This window comes from Lithobates pipiens, unplaced genomic scaffold (assembly GCF_037356315.1).
Source record: "Lithobates pipiens isolate NorthernLeopardFrog02 unplaced genomic scaffold, aLitPip1_a1.2 Scaffold_35, whole genome shotgun sequence".
NCBI classification, from domain to species: domain Eukaryota; kingdom Metazoa; phylum Chordata; class Amphibia; order Anura; family Ranidae; genus Lithobates; species Lithobates pipiens.
The window spans coordinates 16,448,177-16,468,852 of NW_027507811.1; the positions used below are offsets into that span (position 1 = coordinate 16,448,177).

The window sequence follows — 20,676 nt, forward strand, 5'->3', positions numbered from 1 at the left end:
AACTTCAGAATAGGTAAGTATTAGGGTTACCACCTCATCCCTTTAAATCCAAACACATATCAATTATAAAGGTTCTGTGGTTGATAATGCAGGCCATACACGGTCGAATTTCAAACGAATTTTCTTTTCAAAATCAGAAAATTCATTTTTTTTGTGATCCGATGATGCCACTATTGATTTTCGAAATTCGGCCGACCAAGCCTTCAATTTCACCTCATGTTGCTACAGAAAATAATTTTCTTGCCTGGGAATCTTCTTTTCTCTCTGTAAATTTTCTTTTATCTCCGTACATTTTCTTTTCTTATTACGTTTCTAGCACGATTCTCCCATCATTGATTAGAAAATCGTTTTTTCTAAAAATTTCCAACATGTCCGATTCCTCAAATTTTATTTCCGCACGAAAATCGGCTGTTGCTGCAGCCCACTAATGGTGCGAAATTCATACGAAAATTCTTAGATACGATTTTCGAAAGAAAATTCTTTCGAAATTCGAACCGTGTATGGCCGGCATTAGGGTGGCAATTAAACTCACTTGGTGCCTTATGTGCCTTAAATTACCCTCAGAACCTGTGTAATTCAAAGGTGTTCGGGTTTAAAGGGATGAGGTGGCAACCCTAGTAAGTGTAGACATCTTTCCCTTTTACAGGGTAAATAAAATAGGCTTCCGGCAGACTGGGTCCGACGGACTTTCCGAATGAACGGACTTGGCCACACACGATCCCACCAAAGTCCGACGGATTCGAACGTGATGACGTACCACCGGACTAGAATAAGGAAGTTCATAGCCAGTAGCCCACAGCTGCCCTAGTGTCGGTTTTCGTCTGTCGGACTAGCATACAGACGAGTGGATTTCTCCATAGGAACGGCGCAGTTCCGGCAGAAAAATTTGAAATGTTCTATTTCTAAAGTCGGCAGATTTTTGGACAGCAAAGGTCCAATGGAGCCCACACATGATCGGATTGTTCGACGGGTTAGTTCCTTTGGACCTTTGCTTTCAAAAAGTCCGGTCATGTGTAAGAGGCATTAGAATGGGGTTGGGAGTAGATTTAAGCTTAGTTTGGTTTTGACTTGCCTTCTCTGTAAGCCTTTGGACATGTGTTGGTATAGGTGGAGATGTAAGATCCATCAACTGATCCGGGTCAGGAGGTTCTGTCATGTAATGGAATGACAGAGGATGTACCTCTGTGGAAATAGCACTCGTCTTTTTTTTTTTATCCCAATAGTATTACACAGGGTGCTGACTTTATGAAAGACGCACCCCTGATTGGGGTGTGATGGTGATCTCCATCCAGTGTGAAGGTTGACCTAAGAGGACTGCTTGTATACAACTTTGGAATAAAGGCTGCAGTTCCTCTATTCTCCAAAAGGTGGCGATCTACTTATACTGAGTGAGATGTACAGATGGGATGTCTCTATGGAAGCCACAGGCAGGAAGTTATGTAGGATGGAGATAGGAAGTTCCAGGTGAGAGGTCAGTTGGCAGGAAGTAGAGAGGAGACATTGCTGAAACTGGCAGCAGAGGAGGTAATAAGATCTTATTTTCTATTTACACAAAGTAACCCCCGTCATGTCCGTCCTCTTCCTCCATAGTCACTGTGATGTCTGTTGTCCTCAGGAGATGATGATACACACTTTTGGTATATAGATTATCGCTGACATATACCGCAGTGCTGTACAGAGAACACTGAGCCAGTCACATCAGTCTCTGGACTAAGGATGAGCTCAGGAATGTTCGCATGGTCCACGTGCAGAGCCCACCAGGAAGTCGGCGCAGCGCTGCGCTAATCACAGGCAGAGACATTTCCTGATTTCTGCCGCCGCGCATCGGGGCAATGTCTCACTGCCTGTGATTAGCGCAGCGCCGACTTCCTGGCGGGCTCCGCACGTGGACCATGCGAACACGCCTGAGCTCATCCTTACTAAAGGAGCTTACACTCTAATATGTCCTCCCCCACAGTCACACACTATTATTATTATTATTATTATTATTATTATACATTTAAATAGCCATACTTGCCAACCATCCCGAATTTGCTGGGACAGTCCTACTTTATAGTCACTTGTCCCTTAAAGGCTTGGGGCAATCTGCTCCAGCATGTCCTGCATCATTAGCCCCAGTGTTCTGTTGTGGTTGATGACTGTTTTCTCATACCAGTTTTTAATCGCAACATGCGTCACGGGGCAAGTTAGTCCAATGTTTAACATTCTGATTTGTCTGACCCCAAAGACCAGTTGGTCACTGGTTTGGGTGTGCTAGAACCTGTCTCTAGAAGTCCTTTCTTGTAAAAGATCCTCATGATGGGTGCCAGCCTGTCGGGCAGGGCCAGAGTCCAGAGCACTCTGTTGTTGCAGGGGACTTGGACATCTGAGGACTATCCTCTTCCAATCAACATTCTGGAACTCTGGGCTGGCTTGCCCTGCAGTGCTGGGCCTCTTGGCTGGAGGGCCATGAGATCTGGATTCGGTCTTCTCCCGATCGACATTCTGAACCCTGGGCTGGTTGTCTCTGCAATGCTGGACCCTGTGGCTGGAGGGTGATAAGCTCTTAATCCAGTTTTCTCAGCATCAACATTCTGATCTCTGGGCTGGTTGTCCCCTTCAACACTGAACTTCGCCAGCTGGAGGGTCATGAGATCTGGATTCGATCTTCTCCTGATCAAAATTCTGAGCTCTGGGCTGGATGTCCCTGCAACGCTGGACCTTGGGGCTGGAAGTTCATGGGATCTGGATTTGGTCTTCTCCCATCAACATCCTGAACTCTGGGCTGGTTGTCCCTGCCAAGCTCCACTTTGTGGCTTGAGGGTCATGATATCTGGATTTGGTCTTCTGATCAAAATTTTGAACTCTGGGCTGGATGTCCTTGCAACACTGGACCTTGGGGCTGGAGGGTCATGGATCTGGATTCAGTCTTCTCCCAATCAACATTTTGAACTCTGGGCTGGTTGTCCCCTGCCAAGCTCAACTTCGCGGCTGGAGGGTCATGAGATCTGGATTCGGTCTTGTCCTGATCAACATTCTGAACTCTGGGCTGGTTGTTCCCTGCAATGCTGGACCTCACGGTTGAAAGGTCATGAGATCTGGATTTAATCTTCCAATCAACATTCTGAACTCTGGGCTGGTTGTCCCTGCAACGCTGAACCTCGCAGCTGAAGGGTGATGAGATCTGGATCCAATCTGCTCCCTACCAACATTCTAAACTCTGGGCTGGTTGTCCCCGCAATTCTGGACCTCTTGGCTGGAGGGTCATGAGATCTGGATTCAGTCAGGAAACGCCACAGCAGTGGCATACATCAGCCATCAGGGAGGAACCATAAGTCAGAGCAGATCCCGTCGGAGGCAGAACTTCACATTCCAGCCTTGTCCACCCTGTTTTTGACAGGGGTACTTCCTCAGACAGCAGCCTCTGGACCTGGGGAGTGGCTCCTGCACCCAAAGGTGTTTCAGGACCTGTGTCGCAAGTGTCCTGCTTTGCAGGATCGAGATGGATGGTGCTCTGGTGGTCCTCATAGCTCTGGGCTGGCCCAGGCAGATGTAGTACTCCGACCTCATGATAACTTTGTTGTAAGCTCTATGGGCTCTCTTAGATATTCTGTTTAAAGACTGATTTACTATACTGCTTCAAGGTCACTGGCTTTAATGGTGTGGTTCCATTTTCATATAATCGTAGGAAGTGTTGTGTAACTGGTCAGGACATGTGGCAGTGTTCCAGTGCTAACAGTATCATTTTTATGGTGGTGGTGGGTCATGAGTAAATTATCAACACGTTTGTATTACATTTATCTTTTTAATGTGAATAAAGTTGAGCAAAACATTACTCACTGTGATCGTGGTAGTTGGATGAAACACAAGTGACACCAGAGTGTATGAGATCCTACTCTTCCATGTAGTTGTCAGCCTATAGGTGTTCTAATCCTAAAGATGTCATTTTCTGTCATTCGTTGGTTTAGCATGAAGAACAGAAATAAATGAAAGTTGGAGTTAAAGAGGAAGAAGAAGAGGCGCATGTGATGGATAATCAGCAGTCTACAGAGACAGATGGGATAAAGGCAACAATTAAGTGGGATGAATCTTCTCAAGAGATCAGCACAGGTGAGTAATTAAGACTAAATACTGTGTATGGATTTATGGCTGAGGATCCGTTGACCTTCACATCACTGGGTGACATTATCTATAGAACGTCATGACGGAGGATCAGCCGCCCCTCACATCACCGGGTAAGAGGAGACTTTATTGTAAAGGAGAGAGCAGTACAGAGGCTCCACCTAGATCCCCCATCATCTGATAAACACATAGAAACAATGTATTCAGTCAGTGTGTGTGTTTCCTACAGATGGATCCAGTAATGGGAACCCACCAGAGAGATGTCCCCGTCCTCTGTATTCCACACAGGAAGGTGACACCATCCCTCATCATCATCGGGTAGGTGCATGGAACCAAAAGTGACTGTTGACTTTTGAAGGTGGCACACTTCCAAATGATCTCAGCTTATCGGTGCTTCGATTTTAAGAGATGTTATTTTGCATCATTCTGTTGCTGTAGCATGAAGAACAGATGAATGTTAAAGTTAAAGAGGAAGAAGAGGAGGCCTATGTGATGGATTATCCGCATTCTTCGGAGGAGGTTGGGTTGAAGGCAGTGAAGGAATCTGTAGATGACTGCACAGGTGAGTGATTACCACTAAACACAGAAACTTTTCAAGTATACAGTTGGTAAAATTATTATTTCATCCCCTGCTGATTTGATGAAGTTCTCCCACTTACAAAGAAATGAGGGGCCTATAATTTTTATCATAGGTGTATTTGAAATGAAAGAGACAGAATATCAACCAAAAATCCAGAAAAACACGTGATACAAATGTTATAAATGGAGTTGCAGTTCGGTGAGCAAAATAAGTATTTGATCCCCTACCAACCAACAATAATTCTGGCTCCCACAGACTGAATTTAAGAAGGTGCTCCTAACTCATTTTTCGATTGAAAAAGCCCATGGCGTGCAAACACACCCAAAAAACTTCCACCCGGTGCATAAAAAAAGTGCACACACATAAAGAGTGACACACTAAAAAGTGCAGACGGGTGCCTGATGTCCTCCAAAAGAAGGACCATACCCTGATCCCCAAGGCGTTAGGCTCCAGACAGGGACTGAGGTACCAGACTCAACAGTGGTCTTCCAGCCGAAACCAGAAGACCTCCTTTCCCCGGGAGGACTGCCGAAACAGAACCTCCTAGGTACTTGGTACTATGGGGGCTTCCCCGAAGGTAGGCCCCCCCAATGGAGGTTGGACCAAGCCAAAAGGCCTATGTCCGCCCTCCCAAAGATGTTCAGGATAGGTCCGAGGACCGACACCCTACTAATCAAACGTGAAAGTGACAAACGTGACCCACACAACACAAATAAAATAAATAAAAAGTGAGGAAAGGGATAGTGAAGAGGAGAGTGAAAAGTGGCCATTGTGCAATACAATGACCGGCCCTCCGGCGCTCCTAACTCATTATGTGTATAAATGACACCTGTCCACAGAATCTCTTTCTTCCATTCAAACCTCACCATCATGGACAAGACCAAAGAGCTGTCAAAGGACATCAGGGACAAAATTATAGACCTGCAGAAGGCTGGAATTGGCAACAAGACTATTAGCAAGAAGCTTGGTGAGAAGAAGACAACTGTTGGAGCGATTACTTGCAAATGAAAGAAATACAAAATAACCATCAATCGCCCTCGGTCTGGAGCTCCATGCAAGATTTCACCTCATGGGGTAAGGATGATCATGCGAAAAGTGAGGAATCAGCCCAGAACTACACAGGAGGGGCTTGTGAAAGATCTCAAGGCAGTTGGGACCACAGTCACCAAACAAACCATTGGTAACACAATACGCTGCCATGGATTGAAATCTTGCAGCACCCATAAGGTCCCCCTCCTCATAAAGGCACATTTACAGGCCCATCTGAAGTTTTCCAATGAACATCTAAATGATTGGGAGAAAGTGCTATGGTCAGATGAGACCAAAATTGAGCTCTTTGGCAATAACTTGACTCGCCGTGTTTGGAGGAAGAAAAATGCTGACTATGACCCTAAGAACAGCATCCCTACAGTCAAGCACGGAGGTGTAAATGTTATGCTTTGGGGCTGTATCTCTGCTAAAGGTTGAAGAGCCAATGGACGGGGCCATGTATGGTAAAATCTTGGATGAGAACCTTCTTCACTCAGCCAGAACACGGAAGATGGGACGTGGATGGGTCTTCCAGCATGACAATGACCCAAAACATACCGCCAAGGCAACAAAGGAGTGGTTCAAGAAGAAGCCCATTAGGGTCACGGAGTGGCCTAGCCAGTCTCCAGACCTTAATCCTATAGAAAATTTATGGAGGGAGCCGAAACTTTGAGTTGCCAAGCGACAGCCAAGAAACCTTAAGGATTTAGAGAAAATCAAAACCCCTCCTGAGATGTGTGCAAACCTGGTCACCTACAACTACAAGAAATGTCTTACCTCTGTGCTTGCCGACAAGGGTTTCTCCACCAAGTACTAAGTCATGTTTTGCTTGGGGATTACATACTTATTTTATTGACTGAACTGCAACTCCAGTTATAACATTTGTATTGTGTGTTTTAGCTGGATTTTTTAGGTTGATATTCTGTCTCTATCATTTAAAATACACCTATGATAAAAATTATAGACCCTTCATTTCTTTGTAAGTGGTCAAACTTACAAAATCTGCAGAGGGATCAAATAATTAGTTTGTCCACTGTATGGATTGATGATTGAGGATCTGTAGAAGTTATCGAGTGAGATGATCTCTACAAGGGAATCATAGTAGAGAACCAGCCACCCTTCATTTGATAGATAATAGAGAACCTGTCACCTAGATCAGGGATATGCAATTAGCGGACCTCCAGCTGTTGCAGAACTACAAGTCCCATGAGGCATAGCAAGACTCTGACAGCCACAACCATGACACCCAGAGGCAGAGGCATGATGGGACTTGTAGTTTTGCAACAGCTGGAGGTCTGCTAAATTGCATATCCCCGACCTAGATAAAACATTGTAAGGAAAAATAAACACCTAACTTTCCTGCTGTCTGTGCCTCTAAAGACTGCTCTTCTTAAAGATTCTTCATTAACCAACATTTTTGGCTGTCTCCTGCTGCACTCAGTGGTTCGTCCCGCCAAGCTTCATAGCAATACTGTGTCCTGCAGTAATATGGAGGTTGGAAGAGGGAAGGGCTGGGCTCAGCAGAGCACCAATAATCGCAGAAATGTCAGTTTGTAATGAATCCTGAAGCGGAAGTCATCTAAAAAAAAACATTAAATTTCATTTGCCCCTCCCTCTTACACAATTTCTGTGCATGGACACAAATGCCACTGGCTGCAATTTTGCCCAATAACCAGAGGCTAGCAACATGTGTTAGCAAGCACTGAAAATCCTTTGTAGATGTGCCACCGGTCTCTTCCAGCCCCCAAATGCCTGGAACAGACCGATAGCGAAACTGTGTGTAAGCTAATTTTTTTTTTCTTTTTAAATGGCAACACGGAAAAGGGGTGGAGGGATGTAATTCACAAGTGCTTTAGTTCCACTTTCACCTGGAGGGTTCTTCTCAATGGAGCCGTGTTTGGTGACTCTAAGTGAGGTATTTACTTTTTTCTTTACAGAGACAGCATTTATTTTAAGTTTTATTTGGCCAACAGATAGAGGGTCCACCTAGATCCCCCATCATTTAAAACAATGTATTCAGTCAGTGTGTGTGTTTCCTACAGATGGATCCAGTAGCAGGAACCCACCAGAGAAATGTCCCCGTCCTCTGTATTCCCGGCTAACAGTGGGGCCCAAATTGTACCGTGGTGCACATGTTGTCGCCTCTTTAGGACTGCATGCAGTGTACTCATTTTATGGCTGTAAGGGAAAGGCAGTCTCTGGTTGTATTGGATCATTAGCAGTGGAACAAAAACACAGTTGAATCCACTAACGAGTCCTCGTATATAACAAACCTTGTCCTGGGTGCTTTGTGGTCTGCAGTCTTTAGGGTCCTGATCCTTGGTGGCTTACCTCTCGGGTGCAGGAACAGACAAGTCCAAACAGAAGGTCTGTACCCCACAGTCTGAAGCACAAGAGGCTCTCGGGAGACTTTATTGTAAAGGAGAGATCCCTCATCATCTGATAAACACATAGAAACAATGTATTCAGTCAGTGTGTGTGTTTCCTACAGATAGATCCAGTAATGGGAACCCACCAGAGAGATGTCCCCGTCCTCTGTATTCCCGGGATTCCACACAGGAAGATCACACCATCCCCCACCATCATCAGGTAGGTGGATAGAACACATCAAATAACTTCAGCATGGGATCAGGGGCGGACTGACCATTGGGCCACTCGGGCACTGCCCGAGGGCCCCGGGCCACTAGGGGGCCCCATCAGGGTTGCCAGCCTCAGTAAAACCAGGGACAGTATGTAAAAATGTATGTTTTTTTTTTTTTTTTTTTTTTTTTTACATCTGTCTCTAATCTCCTATTGCCCGGGGGCCCCATAATCTCCTATTGCCCGGGGGCCCCATGAGTTGTCAGTCCGCCCCTGCATGGGATTGTTCTCTTCAATAAAGTCTCAGCCTATTAATTTTCTCCCATTTTGAAATGATTTCCTATCTTTCTGTTGCTTTAGCATGAAGAACAAATGTATATAAAAGTCGAAGTTAAAGAGGAAGAAGATGAGATGGGGGGTGATCAGCAGTCTAAGGAAGAGGCTAGGACGATGGTGAAAAGTAAACGGAAGGAAGCTTCTCTAGATATCAACAGTAAGTAATGAACACTGCGTTGTACATTAAATAAATTAGGAAAACACTTGCGTCATCACGGTTTATGTTTTCTCTGCTTATCACGGTGGTGTCTCACTGCTGCCTTTTAAGTATGCAATTCCATATTTAGGTGGGACTTCAGGCATTCTACATATACATCTATAAGTCTATAAAATGAGTATTATATTTTTTATTACACATATGAAAATAAACACAAATAAAAAAGGCAATACATAAGACCACAATAGTGATGAAGACATATTGGGTGTACGTCTCTTCACTTCCAATACGTTTCAAACAAACTTAGTGGCTTTCTCAGGGGAACAAGAATCTGCAAGAGGTCACTGCGACGTATTGCCTGGAACCCGGCCTGGGTGCGTCCTTCAAGATACAGCTTCCTCCACTCTTGAATCCTTGAACCAGGTATTATAGCTGGAAATTGCACCTAGGAACTAGACGACACTAGCTTAGGTGTAAACTGGAACTGACTTTATTGTAAACTCACACAGAATTGATATCGCACAAAATCACCTAAAAGCTTGATCACATTATTGTAAACAATGCAAACTGTAAACAATAATAGCAGTACATCTATTGAACAGTAAACATAAACAGTGATCTAATCAAACAGTAATCTAACATAAACATATAACATCCCACAATAGTTTGTGTTTTGTCACATTTGTGGGGTTGTGTTCGATATGTGCCAAAAGAAAGATCACACACATACTTAAAAGTATAAAATGTATTAAAAGTAATGGCAGATACAGATGAAGATAAAGAAAATACAACAAGAATACTTAACTAAAGATGCTGTTTCCGCCATGGAGTCCCCCTCATAAAGGCGTGGCCAGGCAGTCAGACCAGATGCTTGCATGTTACATGACAAGCTCTGGATGACACTAACCTTACGTTTTAGCCTAGGGTATATAGGTCTTGTATGTAAGAAATGGTCAAGCCCACCTTCAGAGCGAAATGACCTTCTAAGGAAAATGGCAAATTCCTGAAGGAAAGGCGGCTGGCTTGTCCATAGCGTCCACTTACAATCTCATTCCAATGACATGAGTCCGCTAAAAGTTACTAGAATAAGCAAGATATTAGAAGCTTTGTTAGATATTTGTGAGGCAACTAGACAAATAATAATAAGGAAATATGAAACGTGCAATTTCCCTTTCATAGTTACATAGTAGGTGAGGATGAAAAAAGACACAAGTCCATCAAGTCCAACCTATGTGTGTGATTATATGTCAGTATTACAAGGTTTGGTAACAAGGTGAAGTGGACACAATACTAGCAGAAAGACAGAAACAATAGGCGACTCAATTAACAATAGGAATTCACACCTAGGAGGCACACAATAGGGAATTATATCATGAGAGAAAGACGCCTTAATAAACAGATTAAAGCAAGAGACACCAGCATCAGGTTTTGAGCTTGATTATATTAACATCTATTCCAAGTCTCTGAGTTTAGAAGGTGGGTGACGCAGTCATTGCTGGTTTGGGCATAGAGACCCCAAATCTGTATCTGGTTCCTAGGTTCCCAGAGTCTGTGTGTTTCAGGAAGACATGGACCCGAATCCAAAGCAAAACCACTCCAAAGGTCCCCCAGGCACACAAAGAATAGTGTCCCCTCAAAAGCTAGGGCCCATAGTCAGTACGCAAGAGGCTACCCTGCAGTCCCCTCCAGAAGCCCCTGTTCTGGTTGGGTCTTTCACATTACATATACAGCCAAGCTGACCGGCAAACCTCCAGATAAGCCCAAAGAGGGTGCCTCACTCAGCAGGACCCAAGTGGCCAATTCTACTATATTAACGTTACATTATTAGCTCAAAATGGTCATCCTCTAGCTCCAAACATTAGCCAGGTCACCAGAGGCCCGGTAGATGATTGCCGCAGTTATCGTTGAGGTTTTACCCGCAGCACCTTCCAGCCCGAAGTTCCATTTTGAACTTCAGAATGCCTGAAATGTCCCACCTAAATATGGAACTGCATACTTAAAGGTAGAGGGATATTGGCGTTCATAAGCAGGGTGTGACCACTTGGTTATTGTTTCTATAAAGTTCAAAGTTCAACACGCATACAATCTACTGAGAGCGCTAGTGTTAAAGATTGCAGCTAAAAACATACCTTTTCACTACCGTGTTCTCCTGAAGTTTCCAAGCAGTAAATCAAAGTTGTATTTCGTATCTGCTCACCTGAGGCCATTTAAGCACAGTCGGAAATCTTAAACCCTGATGTGTGTTTGGCCCTCGAAACGCGTCGGCCCCATTTTGCTATAAATCAGTGGGCGTTTGTTTGGCATTCTCATTGAACTACAAAACTACAAAAATACTGTTTAAAATAAAATAAAAAATGAATCAGTTTGCATAAACATCCCACAGACAACCATTCCCCACCCCTACCTTTCCTACAAGTCACCCACCGCTCCAGGGCGGTCCGCTTGCAATCTAGCCCCAAACTCGCATCTGTGAAAGCTTCAAAAGTCAGGATGGATGACCTGAGTCAACAAGTTCTCCTGCCTTGCAGTGCTGTGATGTCCAATATTTTTGGATGGTTTCAATAAAGATTTTTGGAGTTCCTATGCATGAGTGTGCGGCCACCCACCCCGGCTTTTGAATTTTCCCTGGCTTTCCTCTAAGATGTGTAAGGGCTTGTTTACACTTGCTTCAAAATGTGGCATTTTGAAGGATGCACTGGGAAACCAACAAGCAAACCAGAAAAGACGTCATCAGCAGTCACTTCTGGTTCATGTGTCTATATTCTGGGAGTGTCTGGTGCAGACGTCACATCTGGTGTGCAGTGTAGACCAGCAGGAAGGTGAGCGGGGGCTAAACCGGAGCGGAGGAACTGGCAGTGGTGCGCAGCAAGGGAGCGATATAGAGGGAGGTGAGAGGGGACCAGAGAGGAAGGAGGATCAGCAGAGCTGGAGGTTACTAGTGAGTGGGGGATCAGCAGGGCTGGGGTATATTACTGAGCGGGAGATCAGCAGATCTGGGGGTTTCTATTAAGTGGGGATCAGCAGAGCTGAAGGTTACTACTGAGTGGGAGATCAGCAGAGCTGGGGGTTATCACTGAGTGGAGGATCAGCAGAGCTGGAGGTTACTATTGAGTGGGGGATCAGCAGAGCTGGAGGTTACTATTGAGTGGGGGATCAGCAGAGCTGGAGGTTACTATTGAGTGGGGGATCAGCAGAGCTGGAGGTTACTATTGAGTGGGGGATCAGCAGAGCTGGAGGTTACTATTGAGTGGGGGATCAGCAGAGATGGAGGTTACTATTGAGTGGGAGATCAGTAGAGCAGGGGCTTACTATTGAGTGGGGGATCAGCAGAGCAGGGGCTTACTATTGAGTGGGGGATCAGAAGAGCAGGGGCTTATTACTGAGCAGGGGATCAGCAAAGCTGGGGTTACTACTAAAGGTGAGCGGTGTCCGGACCGGAGCAAGCAACTAGCTGGCGGCACACGTGGTGTGCAACATAGGAACGGTATTGCAGAAGGAGAGGGGGACTGGAGAGAGAGGACTGAGCAGCAGAGGATCAGCAGACTTGGGGCACCAGAACAGGTGAAACTAGCAATGTCACATATGGTGAGCAGCGTGGAAGCAATATAATGGGAGGTGAGCAGGGACTAGAGAGAGAGGAGGGTCAGCAGAGCTGGAGGGTTCTGCTGAGTGGGGGATCAGCAGAGCTAGGGTTTACTATTGAGTGGGGGATCAGCAAATCTGGGAGTACTACTGAAGGTGAGCAGGGCCTGGACCGAAACAAGCAACTAGCAGACAGCACATGTGGTGTGCAACATGGGAATGCTATAGCCGAAGGTGAGCAAGGACTAGAGAGAGGACTGAGCGGCATAGGATCAGCAGAGCTGTTGGACCAGAGCAGGAGAAACTAGCAACGTCATAAGTGGTGAGCAGCGTGGGAGCAATATAGCAGGAGGTGAGCAGAGACCAGAGAGAGAGGAGGATCGGCAAACCAGAGCATTAGCAAACCTGGAGGTTGCTGGTGAGTGGGGGATACTAATGAGTGGGGGATCAGCAGAGTAGGTGGTTGCTTCTGATCGGGGGGAACAGCAAAGTTGGGGCTACTACTGAGCAGGGGATCTGCTGAATGATGGTACTAATAATCTGGGGATCTGCTGAACGAGGGTACTAATAATCTGGGGATCTGCTGAACGAGGGTACTAATAAGCTGGGGATCTGCTGAACGAGGGTACTAATAAGCTGGGGATCTGCTGAATGAAGGTACCAATGAGCTGGGGATCTGCTGAGTGGGGGAACTACTGAGCTGGGGTTGTACTGGCCCCCTTTAAAACAAACCGAATATCAACACACACTCCGGGCATTTCCCAAGCTTCATTAAAGCTTCAAAAAAGCATCAGGAAGCATCAAAAAAAGCATGATGAACCGGTAGGCTCAACATGTGAGCAACCTATGTGTTCAACATATGTTAAAGTCAAAGCAAGTGTAAATGAACCCTAAGCGAGAGAGCAAAGAGAAGTAATAATATCCATAGCAAATAGCACAGAGATGTCCTTTTGATTTTCATTGTCAACTGTGATTTTCATTGCCAACGGAAGGAAATTTTCACCCAGAAGAAGAGGACCAAGGTGGTGCGTTGTGGCCTGCTGCCATCTGTCCAAGGGTACGAGGCAGAAGCCATCTGGAAGATCCACAGAGAGGCTCCCCAACGAGCGACGAGCATAGAAAAAAGAAACAAAGGAGAATAACTAACCACACCCGGAATACAAGGTTCTCCATGGAAGAGAACACCATCTTAATAGAAAGGGTCTCCAAGCACTGGGACAAGTTATTCGGCCACCTATCCCGCCAGATGTCCTTCCCGGCCAAAAGCAGAATCTGGAATGAGGTGGTAGATGCTGTGAACGTGGCTGGCGTGGCGGAGCGGAACGTGGATACCTGTAAAAGACGCCTAAACGATATAAAGAGACAAATAAAAACCAAATTGTCAGAAATGAAACAGCGAAGGGGGACAGGAGGAGGTTCAACTCCGGAAGTCACATTTTTCGAGTATGAAGAAAAGCTCAAGGAATACCTGGGACCCGATATTCTTGCCGGAGACAGTGAATCAGATGTGAAAGGTAAGAAAGTTTTGTTTTTACTATTTTACTAGTGTCTATGTTTGTGTGTGCCGTGGGGAACCTACGTGTTCTCCATCCTCTTGATTTCGGGGGTCCCACGGGGGAGAGATTTGGAATTTTCCACCAATTTCCAACCACTAGACCTGTTTTACTGGAGTAATAAAAATCTTGCGTCGTTATCCCCCCCTCCCGGCAAGAGAAACCATGGGTGGGGGGGGGGGCATATTCTCATCCCGTCAAACTGGCTGCTTGGGATACGAAGGAGGCGATTTTCCGGGAGAGCGCGCCTAAATCATTTGGTGTCACGTTGACTTTAATACAAATAAAGTGGTATATTTAGGCCCCATTCACATTAGTAAGAGATGCCGAATGAAAACCGGAACGTAAAGATTCCTTAAGAGGCGCCAGATGTAACGTACATCTGGTCAAGTTAGGCAAATCGACTGAAAATAAAATGCCTTTGTGGGTCTTGGCTTGCCGAACCTGAGCACATTGGAATGGTCGAAAATTGACCTGCAGTCCTTCACCCCCCCCCCCCCCCCCCAATAGGAAATAGTAGGGTCCATTTTTCAGCTATCTACGAGCTTGAAACGGAATGGACACAGATGTCCATTCTTTGGCTCCACCTCGTTGGTTTAGATCTGTTTTTTTGTCCTCGTACTCCAGAGTGCAAAGAGAACCAGATATTCTGCACAACCTGAAAACAAGTCGGGTCCCGAGGCTAGCGTGAATGGGGCTTGGATGTAGAGGTGCGCCGAATGGGAAATTTTGGTGCTGAAACCAAATATTCAGGACGCCCTTGGCCGAAAATGAGAATTTCTCAAAGCTTCTTCCAGGACAGCCCTTGAGACCTAGAGCTCCACAGCTGTCCTGGAGGACTCTCAGAAAAGGAGTTGCCGGGAAGTCTAACTCGGCTTTTCAATATATATATATATATATATATATATATATATATATATATATATATATATATATATATATATATAATATAATTTTTTTTTTATATATATATAATATAATTTTTTTATATATATATATATATATATATATAATTGTATTATATTTGACTTTTTAAATAATATCATGAATTTAAATGAATTTATGGTTGGCCATTATCGGCACCCTTTTAGCACAAGAAAAGCTCAAGAAAAAGCCACTCCTTTTAGACTCTATATACACTATAGTGTCAAAAGTATTGGGACACCTGCCTTTACACATGAACCTTAAAGAGGAAGTAAACCCTGATGAGTTTACTTCCTCTTTCATTCCCTGCAAAGGTAAAGCATAATGGACTACTATGCATCGCATCGCATAGTAGCCCATTATGTGTCACTTACCTGACACAGGAGCCAGCGAAGCCGCCGCTGTCCCCTGTAGTCCGCCGCATCCATCTTGTTGGTGGGGTCTCGCAGCTCCGCCGCTGTCATTCGGCGAAACCGCGATGACGTCACTCCCGCGTATGCGCACGGGAGCCGACACGCGCGGCAGCTCCGTCGCTGAGAATGGCGCGCTCAGTGCGCCTGCGCGCCGCTGTCTACGGCGCCCGCTTTCGGGCAAATATCTCCTAAACCATATAGGTTTAGGAGATATTGCTTGGACCTACAGGTAAGCCTTAATCTAGGCTTACCTGTAGGTCAAAGTGGTTTGTAAGGGTTTACAACTACTTTAAAGCGGAGGTCCACCCTAAAATGGACCTTCCGCTCATTGGAATCCTCCCCCCCTCCGGCGCCACAATTGGCACCTTTCAGGGGGGAGGGGGGTGCAGGTACCTGTACAGTACAGGTATCTGCACCCACTTCCGGCGTAGATTCTGCAGAAGGTACGCCCCTTTCCGCAGAATCTACGCCCCTTTCCGAAAGTCCCCCCACTGCCTGCTGGGAAACACACGGATCCCAGAGACAGCGGGGACCATCCTTATTGCGCAGCGCGACTCGCGCATGCGCAGTAGGGAACCGGGAAGTGAAGCCGAAAGGCTCCACTTCCTGATTCCCATACCCAAGATGGCGGCAGCAGCACCCGAGAGACGATCGAGAGATCGGCTTCGGGTGACGACATCGCGGGCGCGCTGGGCGGGTAAGTGTCACTATTTTAAAAGTCAGCAGCTGCAGTATTTGTAACTGCTGGCTTTTAAAAAAAAAAAAAAAAAAAACGGCAGACTCCCGCTTTAATGGCATCCTAGTCCGTAGGGTTCAATATTGAGCTGGCTCCGCCCTTTGCAGCTATAACAGCTTCAACTCTTCAGGGAAGGCCGTCCACAAGGTTTAGGAGTGTCTATGGGAACGTTTGATCAATTCTTCCAGAAGGGCATTTATGAGGTCAGGCCACTGATGTTGGGCGAGAAGGCCTGGCTCCAAGTCTCCGCTCTAATTCATCACAAAGGTGTTCTATCGGGTTACATAGTCAGTAAGGTTGAATAAAGACACCAGTCCATCCAGTTCAACCTGAGTATCATTGGTGCCTACCCCCAAGGAGCCCACAATCCAAGGTCCCCAACTCATATTCATATACTAAGGCCAATTTAATATTTTTTTTTGGACAGAAGCCAATTAACCTCCCAACATGTCTTTGGAGTCAGGTCAGTCATGGAGTCATGTCTGTGCAGGCCAGTCAAGTTCCTCCACCCTAAATGGACCTTGCTTTGTGCATTGATCCAAATCATTTGGTGGAGGGGGGGATTATGGTGTGGGGGTTGTTTTTCAGGGGTTGGGTTTGGCCCCTTAGTTCCAGTGAAGGGAACTCTTAAGGCATCAGCATACCAAGACATTTTGGACAATTTCATGGCCCCAACTTTGTGGCAACAGTTTGGGGATGGCCCCCTTGTGGAGGCCAGTCAAGTTCCTCCACCCCAAACTCGCTCATCCATGTCTTTTATGGACCTTGCTTTGTGCACTGGTGGGCAGTCATGTTGGAACAGGAAGGGGCCATCCCCAAACTGTTCTCACAATGTTGGGAGCATGAAATTGTCCAAAATGTCTTGGTGTGCTGACGCCTTAAGAGTTCCCTTCACTGGAACTAAGGGGCCAAGCCCAACCCCTGGAAAACAACCCCCACACCATAATCCCCCCTCCACCAAATGATTTGGACCAGTGCACAAAGCAAGGTCCATAAAGACATGGATGAGCGAGTTTAGGGTGGAGGAACTTGACTGGCCTGCACAGATTCCTGACCTCAACCCAAAGACATGACTCCATGACTGACCTGATTCAACCCAATATAACACCTTTGGGATGAATTAGAGACTGCGAACCAGGGCTTCTCGTCCAACATCAGTGCCTGACCCCACAAATCTACTTCTGGAAGAATGGTCAAACATCCCCATAGACACACTCCTAAACCTTGTGAACGGCCTTCCCAGAAGAGTTGAAGCCGTTATAGCTGCAAAGGGCGGAGCCAACTCAATATTGAACCCTACGGACTAAGACCGGGATGTCATTAAAGTTCACGTGCGTGTAAAGGCAGGTGTCCCATTACTTTTGGTAATATATTGTGTGTGTGTGTCTGTGTCTGTGTCTTCACACTGGTCTGTTGGCGCTTCCGTTTTGGTGTTAAGAATCTTGCTTGCTGCATTTTTGGTCAGTTAAAAAAAAAATAAAAAAATAAAAAAGAGGCACCTGCCCATTTGAAATGCATTAAAAACTCATCAATAACGCACCGTGTTGTGTTTTTGATGCGTTTTTTTGAGTCAAATGACCTATGAAAAAAACCACTATAAAGCACAGTAAAATCACGGTAAGACCGCGTTTTCGTCGCGATTACCAGCACCTTTTTCTCTATCGGCAAAATGCAGAGAACACCATGTTCGTGCCGATATGTTTCGGACGCCGAAATTTCAGTGCATCCCCACTTGGATAAGGTTGAATGCACAACAATCTGCTGTGATGTTGTTTCTGTGAAACAAAAGTCACAATAACATTTTACATTTAATAATAATTTAAAAATAATAATTTAATATTAAATAATAATTTAATAATAATTAATCATTTAATAATAATGAATCATTTATTAATAATAATATAATATTAATAATAAATTATTAATCATTTAATAATAATAATTTAATAATAATAAAAATGTATTAATAATAATAATAATAATAAATCATTTATTAATAATAATAATAATAATAATAATAATACATTTAAAACATTTGTTTTTACAGCACCAACCAAACAGGGGCCTGCCACGGCTTCCTCCCGAGCAGAGACAGCCGCAAACCCTGATGTGTTTCACAATAGAAGACAACCGGATGAAGATTCTATGTTATCCTATGAGGACGATGGTAAGAAAATGGTGATACCTTTACAAATATGAGAAGAGCAGAGTTCAACTATTTAAAAAAAAATAAAAAAAAAAAAAGGACCCACCGTCACTGGGAGAGTGTGCGCTGACCAATCGTGTGGTTGTAGAGATGGCTTGGGACAGTTCGTTAGGGAATATGTGCTTTTTTTTTTTTTTTTTTTTTTTTGTGTTTTTTTGTTTGTTTTTTTTTTTTTTGTTAGTTTTTTGTTTTTGTGCAGACAGTTGTATAAGGATTTTTCTGTTAATTACTTCAGCTCCCGAAGATTTTTACTCACTTCCTGACCAAGCTATATTTTTTATTTTTTTTGCAATACGGCATTGCGCCGATTTAACTGACAATTGCGCGGTCGTGCGATGATGTACCCAAACAAAATTTACGTCCTCTTTTTTTTTTTTTCCCCCCACAAATAGAGCTTTCTTTCAGGGGTATTTGATCGCCTGTGAGCTTTTATTTTTATTTTTTTTGCGCTATAAACAAAAGAAGAGCAAAAATTTTGAAAAAAAAAAATATTTTTTTTACTTTCTGCTATAATACATATCCAAAAAAAAAAAATTCTTTATCAATTTAGGCCAATATGTATTCTTCTACATACGTTTGGTAAAAAAAATAATCCCAATGAGTGTATATTGATTGGTTTGTGCAAACGTTATAGCGTCTACAAAAACGATGGGATAGATTTGGGGACTTTTATTTTTAATTTGACATTTTTAACTGGTAAATCTGTGATTTTTAGCGGGACTGCGACATTGCGGCGTCACAGTAGGGGGGGGGGGGTAGTTGCTGAACTTGTTACATGTTAGACCCTCAATACGGGTATAAACATTTAACACATTCAGAAGGGTGAATTTCTCTTTTAACCCTTTCACTTGCCCATCTGCAGACCTGGGACCAGCATGACAGGTGCCAGCAGGTGGGGGGGAGGGGGGGAGCGGACGTGACCTGGAAAAGTGACGTCACTTCTGGGTCACCCTGTCACAGTCCCCGGTAACATAGTCATACACTGAAATACATTCAGTGGACCCCAGAGGAGACATTGCGTGTCTCATTAAAGAAAAATCATCACAAAGGTGACTTTTTGTCTCTGGCATGGACGCCAGAACGAGAGCAATAATTATAACGCAAGACCTCCTCCATAACACTAAACTGATGACCTGTAGGGAGGCTTTTTTTAAGAGGAGCACATCTTCACTGGTCTCACAATTCGATTACCATTATATTGTCAACGATTCAAAATGCATCGCGATTACTGCCCGTGGTTTTTCATATAACATATTACATTACACAGCCCAATTATATTATACAGCCTCCCCAGCACTCCCAGGAGACCCCCTGCCTCTTCCGGGACACCCCGGCCTGTGCTCCCTAAAATTAAAGCCAATCGCTGTCAGTCCCTCACTTTCATGCATTCCTTCCTACAGTGTGTAAGGGTGCTTTCACACCGAGGCGTCGGCGGTAAAGCGCCGCTATTTTTAGCGGCGCTTTACCGCAGTTTTTGTGGAGGTTTTCGGCCGCTAGTGGGGAGCTTTTAACCCCTGCTAGCGGACAAAAAATGGTTAAAACCCACCCGAAAAGTGCCGCATTGTTGGCGGTTTGGCGGCGATGTCCATTCATTTCCCAGAAGAGGCACGGGGAGCCAGCATGACGTCATTCATGCAGTCGATGCGGTCCGTTCTCCGAATCAATGCTGAATCGTGCAAGGCTGCATCGAGATGCATCGATTCAACGATTATTTTCCACACCCCTGCTTTTAAAGCGTGGCCTATGGAAAATGAAGGGAGCTGAAGTTTGTTGCCATTTCAGCGCAGACCAATGTAAGCTTTGACATGTTGCGTAATCTGTTTACTCGGCGCAACCTCGTCTTTTATATTTTACCAAAATTGTGGGTAGTTTATTGTGTTTTGCTTGCCCTAAAATTCACTTTAGTGTGTCTTTTACTGAAATGTTGTGTTTCTTGGACCTTTGCGGTAATATCGTGTGACATAAAAGATTGAAACTACCGCTATTTTATTCTCAAGGGTGTCTGCTTTCAGAAAATATTGTTTGGGGGTTTTGTGTAATCTTCAGGTCTAAAATTATATTTTAATCATGTGTGCAGAAAAAAAAAAAATCAAAAACGGCTCTGGCAGCGAGAGGGTTAACAGATCAGGTGGGTGTCCTCCAGACCTGCTTGGAGAATGGTTCTTGTCGTCCGCATCTCCTCATCCTTGCAAAGACAGCTGCAGTCTGTGTACATTTGAATGTCGGTTCTTCAGCACTATGGAATTGGGCGGAGTGACATCACAAGTTCGTGCCAGCCAATCGGCTACCATTTGGGCTCAGTTAATAACTGGAGACGCGGCAGGAAGTGGATCACTGAGTGGCTCTAGAATACATCCGCCTGATTGTAAAGTGAATGCAGGCAGGGTGCTGGGATGGGTGACTAGACATGTGCAGTTCGTTTAGCTCTGGATTGAAATTCGGACAGATTTAAAAAATTTTTGAAATTTGGATGTATTCA

General features: G+C 44.7%; 1 protein-coding gene across 1 annotated transcript in view; it reads left to right on the top strand.

The window, feature by feature from the left end:
• The window catches only part of LOC143955519 (uncharacterized), a 346,177-nt gene that overhangs the window by 149,722 nt on the left and 175,779 nt on the right, over positions 1-20,676 (top strand). Inside the window, exons 5-7 of the mRNA XM_077465552.1 lie at positions 4,331-4,419; positions 4,540-4,663; positions 8,202-8,299. Of these exons, the coding sequence (XP_077321678.1) occupies positions 4,331-4,419; positions 4,540-4,663; positions 8,202-8,299 (311 nt within the window). The remainder of the gene's footprint in view (positions 1-4,330; positions 4,420-4,539; positions 4,664-8,201; positions 8,300-20,676) is intronic.